The sequence below is a fragment of the Hoplias malabaricus genome, chromosome 9, assembly GCF_029633855.1.
Source record: "Hoplias malabaricus isolate fHopMal1 chromosome 9, fHopMal1.hap1, whole genome shotgun sequence".
NCBI lineage: Eukaryota > Metazoa > Chordata > Actinopteri > Characiformes > Erythrinidae > Hoplias > Hoplias malabaricus.
Genome location: NC_089808.1, coordinates 9,996,168 through 10,017,167, shown reverse-complemented (window position 1 = coordinate 10,017,167; position 21,000 = coordinate 9,996,168). Strand labels below are relative to the sequence as shown.

Sequence of the window (21,000 nt, the reverse complement as noted above, 5' to 3'; positions counted from 1 at the left end):
ATGTATTATAAATATACTGTATTTTGGGGGTGGGTTCAGCATAGTTTCCTGATGGACCAAAGCCAACATCCTCATAGGGCCAACTTTATCCTGTGGGCCACTCTTGGACAGCCCTGTTTTGAGTGAATAAACTAATATATGATTCTCACATAGTTCAGCGGTGCTTGGACAGATGTGAATGGAAAACAGATGGAAAATGTAAATTTTTGAGTGGTTTTCCTACAAATATCTCAGTGTGGGATCTCAGGCTAATTCTGCTGCGGGTGAACAGTATTAAATGGCAGATGTTTGGTGGAGTCTTATTCTTTTACACAGAGTGGAGAGCCACTTTAAGACGGTGAGCACACACACACACACACACACACACACACACACACACACAGGAAAACCCCAGAGCGGTCAAACCAGCCCTGCATCAGGCCAGCATCATGGAGGTGTTTGAGCACACACACACACACACACACACACACACACACACACTCAGAGCAATAAAAAGCGCAGGAGCTCCTGATCAGCAGTATTAACAGAGGGAGCTAAGCTCAGACTCATGCTGGATGTGTAAAGCTACGCTCAAACCCAACAGCAGCACTACAATCCTCTATAGTAACCCAGAGAGGTAAGAGCTATCTTCTTCTAAATTTATGCTCTTTTAACAATTAAAAAACAAAGTACACCATATTCTTGACATTGTAATTGAATGGAACCTGAAGAGATTTGTGAATTAGTAAAGTTTATTATAATAGTCATCAAGAAAACCTTATATTTCTGATTGTGGAATTAAGACAGATCTCTAGGTTAAACATATAAACACACTATATATGATGGTTTATTCATTCAAAAAATGTGCTTGTTTACGATTCGGTTCAGTTCGTTTCAATTTAGTTCATAATTGATATCAATTAAATTCTGTTTACTTATTTTAGTTCTGTTTAATGCATTACATCTGGATTCACTTTTGTCAAATGCAGTGTCAATTTCAGTCAATTCAGATTTGTTCATTTTATTTAGATGCTTACTGAATGAACTATCAGGATGATTTTGCAATGTAAATGTAAAGATCTGTGAAGTACACTGTTTAGTGCCAGTGTAAGGTAATACAGGTATTAGATTATATAATTCAGTTTTTAGCTGTTGTCTGTGAAGCACATGAGGTTCTTGCTCTGGCTGAAGCTGTGTGTGTAATCTGCTGACGGAGACAGGGACGGATTTGGTTAGAAACAGAGTCTGTGTGACTCAAGTTTCAGACAGACGCTTAAAAGCCTTAGGCCAGTACTCATGGTTTTAATTGAGAGAATCTTTGCATGTGACATATTTTGTTTTACCAACTGATTTTTCAGTCAGTTCAAAATCAAAACCAGAAGCCACTGCTCTGAGGAACCCATTATCCGTACAAGCATTATACAAGCATACACTTTTAGAAACAGAAGTTTTTAAATGTTTCTTGAATCATGCATATGGCTCTACAGAAATCCTTTTTTTGAACCTGTCTGTATGGGGAGGTTTAACACATTCACATCATGCAAATAATCAAAAATGCCATCAAATGGAAACAGTTACTCTATGCCATCTCGCATTTGTATCTTTATATCATTGGTGTCCTCAGAAAATGTTTGGACATGTTTTTGAAACTTTGCTTTCTTCTTTATCATTTGAACACAAAAGCACAACACTAAAATGTTCACTATGTATAGATAAATAGAAACTGTACAAAAGAACTTAAAAATAACATCTCTTGTATTACAGGCTGGAGATGAAGGAAAAAAAAGACACCAAAAAGCATTATTTATATAAATCACACAGAGTGAGTTTGGTTCTATAAATGACCATAGAATCGATGATTTCTGAGGCTTGAGAAACTTTGGAATAATTAAAGAACCTCTACATTTAGGGTTTCAGATCTTTTTCTTAAACATGGTTCCTTCAGAAACCAAAATATTGTGTGAGGTATTACTCTTATATTTACCAGTTTTAAAAAAATAGATACTTTCAGTCTACATAAATCAGTCATATTTTTTCATTGGGTATAGTCAGTCATTTAAGACATCAGGTTTGGAATCTGACGTTTGCTTCTTTTGTTTTGTCCAGGAGCTATAAAGGCTATGACTTACTGTTAAGCATCAAATACCGAATGCTTAAATGATCACAAACTTGTTAAATACTCTCAAGCAGACTTGCACAAGTGATTGGTGACACTGCATGTCAGACAGTAAATAGCCTGTTAGAAGTATCAACATGCTAGGAGGAGAATACTAATGGCTACTGCCCAGCTACGGTTGCCACCTCCCCAGTTTTCACCCTGACAGTCCAGTTTTCATGATGTCTGTCCTGTTTTTAATGTAATTTGTCCATTTTTGTAACATTCTCAGAAATTATGCTTGGAAAATAGGCAATAAAATTAAACATTTTTTCCAAGTTTTTACACACACACCTTAAATTTCTTGTTTACATGGTTAAAATTGCAGTGTGACCAACAGCCACTGAAATTCAGTTTGACAGGCCTGCAAACTACAGATCAAGTATCACTGTTTAGTGCATTGTGCAGCAGTATACAAGGGAATGGAAAAATGGATTCTTATTTAAAAAAAAAAAATATATATATATATATATATATATATATATTATATTTTATATCTGTATGCTTTAGATTTATATATATATAAATCTAAATTAAAGGGTAAAGGTGCTTATAGAATGGAATTTTGACTTTGTGTTTGAGGCATAGGGGTCTGGTTTTGGCTTGTTGAAAAGGTGGCAACCCAAAGTCCATCTGTAGGAGAAAAATGAATTATCTGTGGAATGTTTTTTTCCACAGGCAGCAGAAATAACAGGGTCAGCTTAACAGCATAAAAACACTGTTGCAATAGGTCTTGGTGGAAACTGAAATTACTTCTCGTTCCCTGTAATTCAGTGGTGTAATCTTCAAATACAATGTGGAGTTGTTTACTCAGAGGAATAATTTGAAAATTCACAGTGCTTTGCATGAGTTTAACCAGCTGTGTTAAACACGTTCTTTCTCAGCATAGCTCTACTGGTCTTTGAGAGTAGATCCAAGCATGTTCTTCCTGCCAAAAGGAAACACCAATTTTTAGACGGGTGTACTCTGGGAAAAAAAATCTTTATTTTTTTTGTTTTTCTTTGGTCCAAACATTGGCAATCATTTTTGTCTGTTGACTGTCAACACAGTTACATTTCATTTAATTTCAAAGGTAAAAATCAAGATCTTTCAAGTGGTTGAGATTTTGAAGTTTTTGAAACAGTAGACAACAAACAGGAACTTGTCCAAAAATTATCCAGGATTTTTCAAAGTGGTGTCGATAGAATCCAGACATCTGAAGAGTTAAATGCCTGTAGTTACATCATGGACATTTGTATAGAATCACACGTGCCCATTTAAAATCAAATAACTCTGTGTGGCTTTGTTTTTATGTCATTTGTCAAAACATTGGTGGAATTAAATCTTTAAATCACATTCAGTTTTAGAATAAGTCTACATTTACATTGAGTCATAAGGACCTTGGAGTAGTGGCCCCTTTGTCCTAAGATGGTACCACCATTTTGGTTGTAGTGTGTTTGATACTGTTTCATATTTCCATTCTTCAAAATCTGTTTCAAATTCTTTGTACATGCATGGCATTTCATCCACATTCATTCTAAGCAACTTAAAATTTAAAAGAGTTATGCTAACATAATATTAGGGGTCTGGCCCAGGATTGGGAATCAAACCACTTATAGGCTAGGCTGAACTAATGAATAAAACTTATTTGCGTAAGTTGGGGTTCTAAAGTGTCTGCTTGTGCAGTTCTAACACCTGTAGATATTTTAGATCAGGAATTTATTCCATGTTAGGGATCTTAAATTTTGAAATGCCACAAGTAATTCACGAATAGTTTATTAAAGTAAGGTTTTACGATGAGTTAGCTTTAATAATAACCAAAACATATGTAGGAATGGGCAATAATTGTTTGCTTAAAAACGATAATCACACACACACACACACTGATCTCTTAAATGTCCCTGCTTAGTCAGCAAAGTTTGGGGTGCCTTGGGAAAAACTCTTGATTCTATGTTTGGTTTCCTGTGAAAGATCATACGAATTACTACAGATCTAAGTTTAATTCATTTTCATGTTGCCCTCTTTTTATTCTCTCTCTGAGAAAGACTTCACTTGTACCTCTTTTTTGTTTATTTTTGACCTCATTGGCCAAAAGAGCTTAGAAACAGTCACAGAATATCTGTGAGGGATTGTTGAATGATGGAGGATCTTGGCCAGTATCACTCTGTCTTTAAGCGTTCTTCCAGGGAGATTAGGTTTGCGAGCTCTGGGTGATGGTTTTACATGCATGCCATTTCCCCACAGCAAAGCTCCTGAGAGGAAAACCCTGCTCTCTCTGATTAATGCTGGAACACCACTGGCAGGAGACAATGTTTATGAAGTGAGAGCTATGCTTTGTTTCCAGTCTCCTTTCCTTCACCTCCTACCTCTCTATCCCTCTCTCTCTCACTCTCATTTCAGACTAATACAGTAATTTGATTCTTATATTAAGCACTAGGAGACAGAATAATAGCAGCTCATTCATTTCCCAACTTACAACTCCCTGCACATTTTGCTATGCTTCTTTCTTGCTGTAACATGTTAGGGAAAAATAATGATTTAGAACACTATGAATGATGAACCTCATGCTGCAATTCACAAGGGCTTCAATTTACAAGAGTACAGATCTTAAACACCCATTACAACTTTTTCCTGGTGTTCACAAATATGCCCCTAAATTGCACCCATTTGTATTCAGCTGTGAACACATCATGAAAAAGTAATGGCCAGTAGAACAGGATACTTAAGATCACCATGTCCAATGCCAAGCATCAGCTAGAGGGTTATAAATTCCTATGCATTGGGCTCTGGAGTAGCAGAATTACGTTCTGTGGACTGATGGAGCAACATTAAATACCCTTGGGAGGAGTTGGAGTGGCATTTGTCATCCAGAACTAATTGTCCAAGTCACAAGTGGTCCAACATCTCATAATTTAATTTACCACTGGTTTAAAATCTTCCCCTACAAAATGGGACATCTCTTTAAGAGCCTGATACGTCATCAGAACACAAAGCAGCAGCAGCATTAGAGAAGTGCTGCTGGACTAACATAGTTAAATTTAGATCATCAAAAGCCTACAGACATGAATTTACCATAAATGTAAAGTCTTCCCAGAGGAATAGAGGTTTTTACTGAAGCAAATGGCATAAACTACCTAATAATACCTTTAATTTTAGAAGATGAGTGAGTGGGTATATATCCATTTTGGACATATAGTGCATATGTTCCATCCATCCATCCATTATCTGTAACCGCTTATCCAATTTAGAGTCGCAGGGGGTCCAGAGCCTACCTGGAATCATCGGGCGCAAGGCGGGAATACACCCTGGAGGGGACTCCAGTCCTTCACAGGGCAACACAGACACACACACATTCACACCTACGGACACTTTCGAGTCGCCAATCCACCTGCAACGTGTGTTTTTTTTTTTTTGGACTGTGGGAGGAAACCGGAGCACCCGGAGGAAACCCACGCGGACACGGGGAGAACACACCAACTCCTCACAGACAGTCACCCGGAGCGGGAATCGAACCCACAACCTCCAGGCCCCTGGAACTGTGTGACTGCAACACTACCTGCATATGTTAATGATTTGAATACCTGTGTCAGCAATGACTGAACCTTGAAGTAGAGGAAGTCATTTACTTAAATTAAAACTTACAAGCTGTAAACCTACAAAATTACAGTGTATCATGACCACGAAAAGACAAACACTAATATGAAACAAAAGCTTTATCATATGTTCTATTTCCCATTTATACATTGACAAATATGTAAAATACTTGTCTCAGCTAAGAGTCTCACCAATAGAAACAGAGCTACTGCAATTTGTGTAAAGAAAACCTTTCAGACTCTTGCCTTTAAGTCATTTTCTACCATTAAATCCAGTAATCACAGAGATGTGATGAGGCACAGTCTTTTCCCTTGGCGTGTGGTTTGTAAGTCCAATCATCTTTCGCCTCTTCCAATTTCACAGTGAAACTGTAGAAAATTCTGTCTGTTTCCAGAATTCTTGACAGCTGGATCCTATTGAGACAGTAAACCCTTGTTAAAAGAAGCAGTTTTTTACCCCTAAATGGGATAATCCAAAATTTGCAAATAATTCAGACACTGAAAGGTGCAACTCCAATTCCAGTGAAGCTGGGATGTTGTGTAAAACATAATTAAAAACAGAATATGATGATTTGAAATCCTTTTCAACTTATATTCAATTGAATAAACTACAAAGACAAGACATTTAATGTACAAACTGATAAACTTTGTTTTTTGCAAATATTCACTCATTTTGAATTTGAGGCCTGCAACACGTTAAAAAAAAGATGGGACAGGGGCATGTTTACCACTGTGTTACATCACCTTTCCTTTTAAAAACACTCAATAAGTGTTTGGGAACAGAGGACACTAATTGTTGAAGCTTTGTAGGTGGAATTTTTTCCCATTCTTGCTTGATGTTCAACTTAAGTTGCTCAAAAGTCCCTGGGGTCTCCATTGTTGTGTTTTGCGCTTCATAATGTGACACACATGTTCAGTGGGAGACAGGTCTGGACTGCAGGCAGGACTAGTACCCGTACTCTTTTACTACGAAGCCACGCTGTTGTAAAACATGCAGAATATGGCTTGGCATTGTCTTGCTGAAATAAGCAGGGACATCCCTGAAAAAGACGTTGTTTGGATGGCAGCATATGTTGCTCTAAACCTGTATGTATCTTTCAGCATTAATGGTGCCTTCACAGATGTGCAAGTTACCCATGCCATGGGCACTAACACACCCCCATACCATCCGAGATGCTAGCTTTTGAACGTTGCACTGATAACAATCCGGACAGTCCTTTTCCTGTTTGGCCCAGGGGACACAATGTCTATGATTTCCAAAAACAATTTGAAATGTGAACTCGTCAGACCACAGGACACTTTTCCACTTTGTGTCAGTCCATTTCAGATGATCTCGGGCCCAGAGAAGTCAGCGACGTTTCTGGGTGTTGTTAATGTATGGCTTTCGCTTTGCATGGTAGAATTTTAAATTGCACTTGTAGATGGAGAGATGAACTGTGTTCACTGACAATGTTTTTCTGAAGAGTTCCCAAGCCCATGTGGTAATATCTTTTACAGAATGATGTTGGTTTTTAATGCAGCGCCGCCTGAGGGATCAAAGGTTACTTGCAGAGATTTCTCCAGATTCTCTGAATCATTTGATGATATTATGGAGTGTAGATGATGAAATCCCTAAATTCTTTGCAATTGTACGTTGAGAAACGTTGTTCTTAAACTGTTGGATGATTTGCTCACGCAGTTGTTCACAGAGTGGTGAACCTCACCCCATTCTTGCTTGTGAAAGACTGAACCCTTCAGGGATGCTCTCTTTACACCCAATCAAGATGCTCACCTGTTTCCAATTAAACAGTTCACCTGTGGAAAGGTCCAAACAGATGGTTTTCCCAGTCTTTTGTTGTCCCTGTCCCAACCCTTTTGGAACCTGTTGCAGGCCTCAAATTCAAAATGAGTGAATATTTGCAAAAAGAAAAAAAATCAATAAATAATGTTTATCCGTTTGAACATTAGATATCTTGTCATTGTGGTGTATTCAATTGAATATAGATTGAAAAGGATTTGCAAATCATCATATTCTGGTTTTATTTATGCTTTACACGATGTCCCAACTTAATTGGAATCTGGGTTGTAAACTAAAAGTCTAGTAATGTTTCACTGTAGAGGAACTTACAGACAAGAATCTTTGGAGTATCAGTATGAGAGACACTCTCATCCAGAGTGACATACAATTTTAAATGTGTCACATTTGCAAGGTAATGCAGCATTAAGAGTCTTGCTGTGGTACATTGTGTTCCTCCCCAGCAAGGTGAAAACTGAAACATAATCTGCAGAAGAAGGCAGTGTTACCCAGTATGATATACCATGCACTTGTTGATTATTTGTAATGTTAATAATGGTACAATAGTGCTAAATTAGGCTTTGGATACTATTGTACCTCATAGTGCCTTTAATGCATTTTAACATCATGAAAGGAATGTTAAAGAAGACACAGTGTCATTGATGTGAAGCACTGAATCAGCCGTCATGTGGAGTACTTTGTTAAATATGATTTAGTGAGCGTGTGAGTTAGTTATGAGCAAGATCTGTTATGTAATTTGTGTCCAAAATATGTAGCAGGCGAATCTTATGTCAAACTATCATAAAACAATATTTCAGGCAGTGTATTCATAACATCTTCCATTAACGACACTTTCTTTTTTATAGTCATTAGACGCAGATGTCTTGTTCCTATAAGCACTACTATGAATAATTCTGCCAGTTCAGCTTTCTCTACAATAGAACATTTTACACTAAAGCACTCTTAGTGATTTTGTTTGTATTTATTTATTCATTTACTTTCTGTAACCGCTTCCTCTTGTTCAGGGTTGTGATGGGCCTGCAGCATACCTGGAATCATTAGGTACAAGGCACGACACACCTTGGTGGGGCCACCAGTCCATTAATGGGCATTACACTCACACATTCACTCAAGCCCTCACATATATAGGCACTCTATGAATATACAATCCATCTACCAGCATGTGCTTTTGGTTTTTGGGACAAAACGTGAGGAAATAGGGAGACACAGGGAGAACACACCAAACTCCTCACAGTCAGTAACCTGAGGTGGGGCTCAAACTTGAAACCCCAAGACCCTAGAGCTGAGCAACAGTAAGACCACCTGTAATTTGTTTATATCTTTTTCTTTAGTTTTCAAGCCACATTACTAAGAATAAGGATGTTAATACCAAAGGAAACTTGTAAAATTATAGTGTAGGAACTTCATCACAATTGCCATTTAGGGCAGTGTTATGAAGCACATCTGTAAACCACAAACGAATCTCAACACAGACTTCTTGAAAAATGGGGTTGTGACCATATAACTGTCTCAAACAATAAACAAGAACGGTCTGAAGACTTCAAATTGGTCCATTTTGGATGCAGGCATTGCATATGAGGTAACTGTTAGCATGTTTTGATCTAGTGAAGTTTGCTGGCAACATTCTTATTCAACAGAATATCTGACCTTATTTATTTTCCTTAGCTTCTAATGGTAGCAGCCAGCCTGTTTTTTTCTGTCTGTCTTTTTTCTGACAAATGATGAAGTGGGGAGTTTCACCACTGCAGTGATTTTAGGCTGGGAAATGAACCAAACTTTTGCCCATTATATCTTCTCAGACAGCTCACTGGCCTGGAAATTCTCACAAAACCACTTAAATAGGCACTACTTGTTTTTTTCTGTCAGGTTGTTTATAAGCGCATGGCCTTCACTTAATTCTGCAGGGGGATTTTGCAATGCCAGGTCAGTGTTAGTTTCGAAAGTTGAGCTAGGCCTCTGTGTGGCAAATTCTTTTGCACTTTCGGCCAAACTTTACTTCTGTCAAGCGCGCACAATTACAGCAATTTTCCCAACATGCTGCACAGACACCCTCGGATTAGAATCTGGTCAGTTGTGCTTGCCTCATTCTTTTTTTTTTTTTTTTTAAACCAAGAGCTGTCAACGCATTGGCCAGACTTACTCGTGGAAAAGAGAGCTGTAGAAACGATTTCTTGGCATGGCTCTTTTACACATAATCCAGGTGCCTTTCATGGTGCCTTCAAGCCCACTTACCTCAGCGCATGATCTTGACTCAAAGAAACAGATTACAGAAACTAGCGGACGCATTATTCATACACATATGACTGCTGCTTCTTCTCATATGACACGTTATACAGTTTCCAAATGCCACAATTTAGGAGAAACCAGGGACAGTTAGAAAAACCAATGTAACTTCAGCTTCTGTAGAAATAGCAAAACCAACGGTTTTGGTTTTCGTTCTCCACTTAATGTTTAGTCTGTAACATTGTTTGCTGTAGTGGAATGTTTATTATTATTTTTTTAATTATCATTTTACCATGCTATGAAATTCATTTTAATTGTTTTCGTAAGAGCTATAATTATTTAATTAATTGTTAAGAAAAATGTTTTCTCAAGGTAAAATTGTAAATCATTTGGGATCTCAAAGTTTGTATCAATACATCTATTCCAATATCTTATATTATGTTTTAATAATTAAATAAAAGCTTCAAGACCTTGAATGAACAAATAAAATGAACTCATTTCATTTGTGCTAAAATGAAGTCAAAACATCTTGTTGTCATGATAAAACTGTCTGAAAAAGGATCAATACTGTCTTGTTGCCTGAATGGGATGCCAATGTAGCAAAACTATTTTCCATTGACCTTCAAAGTTAGATGAGAGTGGGGTTAGCATTTGAAAGCCCTTGTAACATAATAGAGGTGGGCTTAACCACACTTGCTCTGGCTTGAGATGTGATACCCCAAAAGTGGGGGTTCTCCATCTGGGAGGGGCTAACTCCAGGATGTGACTGTAGATACTTGGTATGCTGTGACTGACCAACATGCAGATGTTTCTTGGTATACAAACCTTCTGACTCCTGTGGAAACAACTGCATGAAATTGTGAGGAGAGACAATATGTCATGACTCATGTGCCTCATTTGTTTTAAGGTGACAGTGCCAGTGCATTTTGCCAGCAGCAGCCGGAAAATTCACAATGGGTCCCAGCGTCTGGAGCTTGTGCGCTGTCTTCTGCACTTGGATACTGGGTCAAAGCATGGGCCTGTCCCGGAGACGAAGGGCCTTGGGAGACGATGGGGTTGATGGACTCCCTAAAAAGTGCTCATACACCTTCCTGGTCCCTGAGCAGAAGATTACAGGACCCATCTGCGCAAGCAGAGGGACAGCGCCTCCGGACAAGGACCGCGTGACTAGGTTGGACATAGCAGATGTTCGTGAACTGCTGTCCAAGCAGAGACGCGAGATGGACACCCTGCGGATGGTAGTGGATGTGGATGGCAACATGGTGAGTGAGATGAAGCTGTTACGGAAGGAGTCACGCAACATGAATTCACGAGTCACTCAACTCTACATGCAGCTTCTGCATGAGATTATTCGCAAGAGAGACAACTCACTTGAACTTGCACAACTGGAGGGACGCATACTCAACGCCACTGCTGAGGCGCTGCGCCTTTCTGCCCGCTACAGGGAGCTGGAGGTGCGCTTTTCTGCCCTTGCTGCCGTGGTCAATAACCAGTCTGTCCTTATTGGTGCTCTCGAAGAAAGATGCCTGCAGGTATACGGCGGTCGCAGGCAGGAACCACTTGCTCCACCTTTAGTCCAAGTTGTTCCTGAGAATATTCCAGTGCATGTGCCCCGTTTTTCCAATGAGATCCAGAGGCACCATAGCCGGAGTTTCCTCAGGGAACGGGGTTCCAGAGCAGGCCCAGAACCCACTGGAAGTACCTTGGACCCTGAACGGCCTCCAGATGGCAACTTCAGTTCTGAAGGTAGCTGGAAATTACAATCACAATGAGTTAAGCATGTGTTAGCCTCTGTTACTTTAGAATAACACAAGTAGCCTAACGCAGCAGAATACATTCTCTATACTAAGCAGTGTGTTCTTATATATTTTTCAGCAATGTTTTGGTTTGGATATTTTAAGGGAAAACCATTGTGGAAAACCAATTTCACACACTTTATTGAAATAAAAGAGATTGTTGTAGTACGTAAACCATATTAAAGTTTCACAACTTCTTTCTCAGTCCATAAAGTCAATAGCTGGAATCAGAAATGATGGGTTAAACATATGCTGCATAATAAGTGCTTCAGCAGCTTAATGCAGATATTACTCTGACCATACAGGCCAAGAAACTTTCATGAATGTCTAACTTTTGTCTGTGATGAAAGTATTAGTTTTTATACTTAATATTCCAGTGGCAAACCCTTAGACAGAAAAAATAAACAATGTGACAATATTACTTTTTGCTAGCACATTTGTGGAAATCATGTTGGCATGTTAACCCAAAACTATGCTGAGGCATTCCTAAATTAATCATGTGAATTTTTGCTTGTATCTGTAGCTTGTACAGCACTTAGATTTTACACTGAAACATGCCCGTAACAAAGTGAAATATTTAGTCACTTAAATTTACATGATAATATCTTAATGAAATATTCAGTAACTTAGATAAATGTCAGTGTGAAGAAATCCATTACCTGGTTGTTGTTTTTAGAAACTGAGTGGAATATGTCAGTCATGAAGTATTCAGTAGGAGTGAAATGTTAAATCGGTTAAATCTACAATAAGGGAGATAAATATTAAGGAACTATGTGAAATAACAAATCACAGAGGTTAAGTTAATTAGTAACCAATAACTGAGGTAACTATCAATAAGTAATGTAAATGTTGCAATCATTTTGTGAAATATGACAGTAAGTGACTGAAATATGCCCAGAATTGTGTATGTATGTCAATAAATGAGCTAACACTGGTAGTAAACAAGAACAATATGTGAATTAATGCCCTGGCATAAAATTTTCAAAATTCCAAAATATTATGGTAGTTAGTTTAATGTATAAGAACTTCAGTTCAGTTCCTGAAATCCTAAACAATTTGGAAGCTCACTTGACTTTTCTAAAAGGATACCACAGGAAAAAGTATAAAGTATTTCCAATTTTATTATTATATCATTTTCAATTCAGACATGCTTATTAAATAAACATGAAGTACAATCCACAGCCCTGTATTCTTTTAGTTCCCAGAAATCATTAGAAATCATCAGTACTTTTTGCAATTCCACCCATGAAACTGCAGCCATGTATTTCAATGTCTGGGACTTGTAAGAAAATACAGCTTGCACATTTTTGAAAGGCATATTTCAAAGTCTAGGTTTTCTCAGTCCAACTAACCACAAAGAATCTGATATCTATGCTACTTCAGTTTGCCATCCAGTTGGTACAGGTTTTAAAACACTAAAACCACAAGTATAGGGCGTCCATGTTTGTTTTTACAGCCCGGCCTCCTGCTGTTCCTCCTCTGTTTCAAATAAAAGACCTGACTTTAACACACTTTATTGCCAAGATGTAAGGGCAGATGGTAAACAACATAATGACATTTTCTCAGTAAATAAACTAACCTTTTCAAAACCTTTTAACTTTTAAATGCAGCCTAAACTGAGCACATTTTCATTATTCTGCTCTCCTTGGTTTTCCAGGTCCTTTCCGTGACTGCCTCCATGCGCTTCAGGCTGGGCATGCCACCAGCGGAATGTACCTTCTGAAACCAGACGACACTGAGAGGCCATTCCAGGCTTGGTGTGAACATGACATTGACAACGGAGGCTGGACCATCATCCAGCTGAGGAAAGATGGATCTGTCAACTTCTTCAGGAACTGGGAAAGTTACAAGGTGACACTGAGCCCCACGATTTATTTTTGATCTAACCAAGCAATATTTCTTTTCACTTCTTATCTCTTCTCACACAGAAATTATTTTTGCTTAAAAAACATGTGAATTAAAAAGCAATGTTTTACTTTTTTTTTTTTGCTAAATTCAGTGCTTGATGTGATGGAACTCATTAACAAATGCAGTGACAAATAAATCATATAAATAAAATGCAGTGACTTCATTCTCTTAAGGCATGATGGGTTTATAAAAGGCAGTATGTGTCACTGGTTACGCTGCCCACAGAAAAGCCATCTAGGACTCCTACCCAAGTGCCTTAGAGCTTCCTTGGCCTCAAGCGCAATTTCAGTTGTGGTCTGAGGAGGCAAAACTTTAACATTTACAAGACTGTACTATGTTAAGTCATAGTTAAATATCACCAGAAAATCTAGAAATATGACCTTTGCTTAAGCTCTGGGCTAAAGCTCATCAAGATGAACTGACACAAAGTGGAAAAATTCAGTGATCTGACAACTTATCCTTTGTTTTTAGTATAGGGACATAATAATTCAAATATCATGGATATCTTGCACACCTCTGAAGGCACTATTAATGTGTATGCGGTGCATACACATTTTGGAACCACATATTTTGCCATCTAGACAACATCTTTTTCAGTTGGACTCCTTCTTGCCTAAAGTCCAGTTCTCTGTCCCATTGGTGCATTTTGAAGCCCAATGTATGGCGATGAACACCTCAGACCATGTGGCAGCTGAAGTGTTATGAAAATTAGAAAAAAAAGACATTTTCTGTGCAATAATTACTGTTGTCTGTTCCAAACATTTTAAAAAATGAAACATGATGTAACACAGAGGTGCTCATAGATCTTGCCCTGTCCCAGCTTTTTTATAGCACATTTTGTCTAAAATGTCACACATCATTTATGTCTTATGTCGTATTATGTCAGATCATTCTCATTCCAGCAATAAAGGAAGCCATGTACATCTTTTTTATCCAGTAATTGGACACATGGGAACAATGTTGATACTCTATGCGGATACATTTTACTATGCAGATGCACATATCTAACACCATTGGTGCCAGATTTAAAGTGAAAGTAAGCTAAATGTCAGAATGGATTGCTAGTGAGATGATCTGAGATATTTCAAACATCTGGTTCCTATCATTATTATGAACAGTTCTAAGGCTCTCTCTCCGTACTGGGACTTCATCTTAATGATACATTTATGCATACATTTTGGTGGGAAAAATTCCTTTATATACATCTGTTTGATGGTCTGTTTGCTAACAGATTTGTGACGACTCAATGAATGGCCATTGTTGACTTTTCTCAGAGTTTCTTGCCACAGAATAATAAACACTGAAATTGGAGGGTTCAAAGTTCTGCCAGCACTGTAAATAAACCCACTCATAAAATTATGCTTATAACATAACAATATGGCCTATTGTTTTAAGTGTCATACATTTCTGCATCCATAACTTCTAAAACTGAGTAGCTGAGATTCAATGCTGCTGAAGGCAACAAATGAAAAAGGCAACCTCAGTTCATGAGTCTTTTTTTTCCTCTCTCTCTCCAGACTTTGGGTTCATTTTCCCATGTGCATCACACTCTGATGAAAAGATGGACGTTATCTAAGCTTTCATGGCTGATTGAGTGTTCCGAACAACTCTGCCAGAAAACTGGCGCCCCATTACTCTACAAACCCTGACTCTCAGCACAATTCTAGCCCCTGCCATTGAGAAACCTCAAGTCATTTGTCATTATTCAGATATTTAATGGAAAACCTCGATCTGAATCAATAGATTTAAGATACTTCTATGTTTTCAGGGAAGAACGTCAGCCACAAATTGGGCTTGCTTACGCAAAATGATTTGAACTCTTTCAGCAAAATCTGTGGTGAATGGACTATCTTAGTAAATGATCTGCAGCTTTCATATCAAGCCTTTGCTATAAATATTAAACATTATGAATCAGCTGTTGAGCAGTTAATCAAATAGCTCCTACTGTTTGATTATTCCTCTGTTTTCACAGTCCGCATGCCAATAGTACTGGGTGAGTTCATCAGGCATCAAAAGGAGGTTAATAAATAATCAGTATGCCCTACTAAATAGTAACAAACCTATGTTTCCGCTGTTGAGTCTGTGTAACACAGCACCACTCAAAACAAACTCACTTTCCTTTTCATCCCATTCCAGAAAGGCTTTGGCAACATTGACAGCGAGCACTGGTTGGGGCTGGAGAACATTTACAATATGGGGAGGCAGGGGGACTACAAGCTGCTAGTGGAGATGCAGGACTGGATGGAGAAGAAGGTCTATGCCGCCTACAGCAGCTTCCACCTGGAGCCTGAGAGTGAATCTTACCGTCTGCGTCTGGGCACATATCAGGGCAACGCTGGTGACTCATTAACCAGCCACAACGGCAAACAGTTTACGACCCTGGACCGGGATAAGGATGCCTTTTCAGGTTATTATCAATTTTGATATGTTAAAAAAATGTTATAGGTATAAAAACACTGAAATCTTATATCAATGTGACACTAAATATAGTCGCTGTCCAATGAAAAACATGTATATCCACTTTGATTTAATTTACTAAATCATTTAAACACAACACCCACTATTCTTCATATTGTGTGAAAAATTCATGATGAATGGACCAGTAGAAATGCTCCAAAAATGCTCTTTCCAAACTACACTGAACAATAACTGGTTTAGGAAAACCCAGAAAGGTCTCTACACCCACCATCCCTTTTATCAGCTCCACTGACCATACAGGAGCACTTGGTATGGGTAGAGCTGTTACATTTCATAGAACTGTTGTAAGAGAGCAATAATATATATTATAAATGTCCTCTTCTTTCTCTTTCTCCCTCCCCTTTCACTGATATAACTCCTCTGGATTCGGGCAGGTAACTGTGCTCACTTCCACAAAGGCGGCTGGTGGTACAACGCATGCGGACAAACCAATCTGAATGGAGTGTGGTATTCTGGAGGAGTTTATCGCAGCAAGTTCCAGGATGGGATTTTCTGGGCTGATTATGGTGGAGGATTCTACTCCATGAAATCTGTACGAATGATGATCAGACCCATTGACTGAATAAAAAGCACAGCCAAAGACTCAACATAGCTACAATTCTCCACATGTATACAGTGGCTAAACTGCCACAATGGAGAATAAGGGAAAGAACCGGGGTCCAGTTCTCAGTTCTATATTTAAATGTACACAATATGTCTAAAGACTTGTGGACACACCTTCTAATATGTGATTTCTGCTACTTTAATGTGCACCTATGGCTTACACAGGCATTCATCAGCACACTGTTTGTACAATGCCATTTTACCTTTATATATTTGGAATTTTTTGCTAGGACTCTTTCGTAATAGTTCATATTTGTCCTAAAATTTTGTGCTTGTACAACCCGGAAATCAAACACTCTTCAACACATCTGTGTTGAGAGTTGTGTCTCCGTAGAACAAAAATGACCAATCGAGTGAGATAGGATGCTCTGCAGCAGCTGCACATGAGCCCAAGGTCACCATGTCCATTACTAACTGCTGCCTGTTGGGTATAAAGACCCCAGCGCTGGGTTGTGGAACAGTGGAAAGTGGAGTGATGAAGCTGTGTCCAATGCATTAAGGATGAATTATATTTGTATTTTGTCATCCACAAGTAATCAGCACCTTAGCTCACCAAGTTTCTCTGGGCTGAATGCAATCAAATTCTCACAGCAGTGTTCCAGAATCTAGAGTGGAGCTTGTCTACTTAGAACAAGACTGATCATGACCAAGGCAAGGCAAGTTCTTTTCATGTACAATGGCAATTCAAAGTGCTTTATATATTCAAAGGAACAGTAAAAATCATTTAAATAAGAACATGAATTAAAAACATCAAAAGCAGTATTTAAAAAATGAAAATAGTGCAATTTAAACAAAAATAAATTTGAATATAAAATATAGAAGCTGTACAAGAATTAATGTGCTGTTACAGAATAAAAAGTACGCTTTTAACTGAGCTGTAAGCCTGCTGAAATAGGATAAGAACACGGCAGATTTGAAATAATAATACGTAGTGCAGGTTTTGACTTGGGTATCAGTGTTGGCAACAGTGGTATCAGATGGATTTTTTTTTTAATTTGTTAATAAACATTAAATAAACATAATTTAACATTAAATTAAATTAATTTAAAATGTTATCATCTAACAGCTGGATAGCAAGTGTCAGCAGTGGACAGTACACTTACACATAGCACTATGCTTAGACATTGGACTGAGGCTGTGACCACTTATCAATAATTTTTGCAGCCATGAAATCCATAAATAGAATTGAAACTCCAGACCTGGTTTTACTTCTTTTACACGCAGTAGTGATCGGGGAAAAACACCAGAAACAGTGTTATTAAATCTTAATGAGATATTGTGTCCTGCAGTGAGTTGTTATAGATAACAAAAGCAGATGTGATTTCTAAGGCAGCAAAGCTATCACTGCAATGCATTTAATTATAAGAAAATGAAGAGGAAAATGAATTAATTGTGTAGTAACAGAAACAAACATATCATGTTGTGTGACTAAGAGATGTAGATGCTAGGTGAAATCACATTCTGCTAAAAATGTCTCCCAGTGGAGCTCTGCAGCCCCAGAGCTTCCAAAACCTGGTGCACTGAAAGGAGCAAACAATGCACAGAAATAATCATGACTTCTGATATTATTATTTTAATACCGTTAATATTTATGTTTTCAGTTTTTGTTTTGTTATGCTTTTTTTAAAAAATGCCTTCTATAAAATAGTAAAACTCAATCTTGGTGTTAAAACGCATTAGGTGACATCCCCTTTGCTGCCAAATATTTATACTGAAAGTAATTTAGCCAATCCACCTACCAGTATGTGTTTTAGGACTGTGGGCAAGTGAAGGACAGTGGAGCACCTGGAGGAAACCCACTCAGACACAGGTAGAACACAATCAACTCCTCAGAGACAGTGATCCAAGGCGGGGTTTGAATCCACAACCGCGACCCTGGAGCCGTGTGACTGACATTTCCTGTTGCTCCATCATGCCATCCTTTAACACGTGGTTAAAATAAATAAATAAAAACAACAACCAAAAGTGTTCATCATCCCAGCTGATGTTCAATAAAGTAATCAGAATTACACAAGTATTGCAGTGTTCTACTATTTACACACAGACATCCACGTTAAAGGTTAAATACTTTTTTTTATTTTAAATGGAGGAGGTCTTTGAAGTAATAATTTTAACAGTCTGCTTAAATATGTACTTGTGATATGCTAGTGCAGCCTTTAAAAATGTCAAGAATTTGCTCACTGCTTATATGTCCGATCTTGAGACAAGACACAAAAGAAGGGGTCTGGCAGTAGCATTCAGTGAATAAAAAGACATGTGTGTGTTCTGATTAAAACTGACAAAGAAAGCCAAAGGGACATCATAAAACTGACTCTGCACAGAAAACTGGAGACAGGAATGAAGATAAATTATACGGTGTACTACTTCAGATTTGGACCAGCTTCAGTTTAGAGGCAGTCTCTGACAAATATCTCTGCTTGATATCAGAATTTTATCTGCAGTAGCTAAAAAAATAACAATAATTTATTTCCACTTTACTGCATAACTTTGCAAGACAGGAAGTTAGCTAGCACTTTTTTCTGTATATTCTTCCATTGTGATGATATTACAAAAACAAATGTTTTATTAATTTTCTGTTCCCATTTAAAGGAGCACTCTATAATATTGACACCAAGCATTTAAAATTGGAAGTATAATACAGTTTAAAAACAGTGGAGTGAGCACTATGCCTCCTCCGCCTCCTCCCCAGACGTGAAGATTGAGCGGGTTGCCAGTTGGAGGAAAACTGAACGAACAAGCAAGAGAGGAGTTTTTGAGCTAGAAGGACCATAATAGCTGAGGAATGTGCCATAATCAACACATTGACACAGAAAATTGTTCATAAATTCATTAAGACATCTACCTACAAAAGAAAATGAAAAAAGTGAACGAGCGGCCACCATTTCCCTACATTTACAAGACTTTATTGTCAAAATCCACATTAAATATTTAGACTAGACAAGGCTGGAGTTACTTATTGATATTTCCTTCCATAATGTCATTTAGGAGGCAGAAGTTTGCTTCTTATTCACATTTTTCATAGTCAAACATTTTGTTCCACACTATATGTCTTATTGTCTTATTCTATGTTCCACCTTAAGAGATTCTGAAACTTTTGGAAGCAACTGTTATTCCAGTTTATCAGTTTAAATCACACAAAACTATTGTATGTAATGTTACTAAATATTTACCCACTTAAGTGAAAAGCAGAAATGGAAAGAGCCCTTGCTGTTTTCCCTGCATTTACACGAATGTACTGCCTAAACCACTTTAACATTTTAGATTAGACAAAGTTGGTGTTATTTTGCCTTCAACCATAAATGTCATTTTAGGAGGTAGATCCTTGCTTTTTATTCATAATTTTTGTATTCAATCGTTTAGTTCCACCTTAAATGGGTCAGTTTAAGAGTCTTATTTGTGTTATTCTCCAGCTTTTATTGCATAATCATTTCCACCTTAAACAGCTACATGAAGCTAAATCTAGCGCTAGGTTTTATAAACAACACTAATTTTGAAACACATCCCATTATTTCCCTTTTTATTCATTTAAATCACAGGACCAAGTGTACATCATTTCACTAAAACATCTAGTGAAATGCTAATATTTGCTGTGTACTACTAAGCTTGATTTCTGCATTCCACCTTAAATAGATGAATATGCGAGGCTTTGCAAACACAATTCTTACTCCTTAATTTGTTTAAAACACACACCACAGAGAAACACACATGAATGTTGACTCAATTTTGTTAAAACAAACAAACAATAGTATTAACACTTTTCAATCATATTTTTATTCACCTTCTTCATATAAAACACAGCCCTGACACCTTTCAAATGTCGCTATGCCTCACTATCTTTATATATTACACAAAATCTATGGTATTTACCCCTTTTAATCTATACATAGGAGTCTGTATTTCTATATTTATTTTAAAAAACTATTTGCTGTTAGCTGTTCAGGAGGAAATTATCCAGCAGCTGCCTCCAATTTTCAAACAAGGCCAATATTTCCTCTCAATTTACTCCGTCTCTTGTCATGGAGATGTTTAGAAGGTCAATGTGGTTTTTGAGTCCAGTAAGATATAACACTTGCTTATTTCATGATAAAAAACCCTATGTTTGTAGACCTGGCAGCAGTGACTGTAAAAAGGATTGGTCAAAGTGCGGGATCACAGGAGCTCCGCTCCAGACTGGACACTTCGCAAAAACTGAGAATATACTGCTTCAGCAATGCTATGAGAGGCAGCAGTGTTTTAGCTTTGACTGTGTCCTTAATCTATGATCACACAACCTGGACAGTTTATGACAGTACAGTAAATATCCTACAGATTGCTCCTTGAAATGAGAAACTTTTGGAGGCCTTTCAAGCTGCAATGTTACACACCAGCTGTTGTTTAATGATGGTTTTAATCTTAAACAGTAACTTCATTGCATTGGCTTTGGGTTAGCTACATAGCATAACATCCAAAACATTAGCATCTAAAATACAAACTCATGTAAATTTCAAAGTG

At 37.8% G+C, this 21,000-nt stretch overlaps 1 protein-coding gene across 1 annotated transcript; it reads left to right on the top strand.

Moving 5' to 3' along the window:
- Positions 1-526: 526 nt before the first annotated feature.
- Positions 527-18,485, top strand: angptl1b (angiopoietin-like 1b). The gene is made up of 5 exons (XM_066681520.1): positions 527-616; positions 10,632-11,470; positions 13,178-13,371; positions 15,565-15,835; positions 16,281-18,485. The coding sequence occupies exons 2-5, from the start codon at positions 10,678-10,680 to the stop codon at positions 16,466-16,468; spliced, it is 1,446 nt and encodes a 481-aa protein (XP_066537617.1). The 5' UTR covers positions 527-616; positions 10,632-10,677; the 3' UTR covers positions 16,469-18,485.
- Positions 18,486-21,000: the final 2,515 nt, after the last annotated feature.

Excerpts from the sequence above, each read along its gene's own strand:
- angptl1b (XM_066681520.1), top strand. The coding sequence starts at position 10,678 with ATGGGTCCCAGCGTCTGGAGCTTGTGCGCTGTCTTCTGCACTTGGATA. Across the intron at positions 11,471-13,177 it reads TGGCAACTTCAGTTCTGAAG|GTCCTTTCCGTGACTGCCTC; the intron begins GTAGCTGGAAAT and ends TTGGTTTTCCAG. Across the intron at positions 13,372-15,564 it reads GGAACTGGGAAAGTTACAAG|AAAGGCTTTGGCAACATTGA; the intron begins GTGACACTGAGC and ends ATCCCATTCCAG.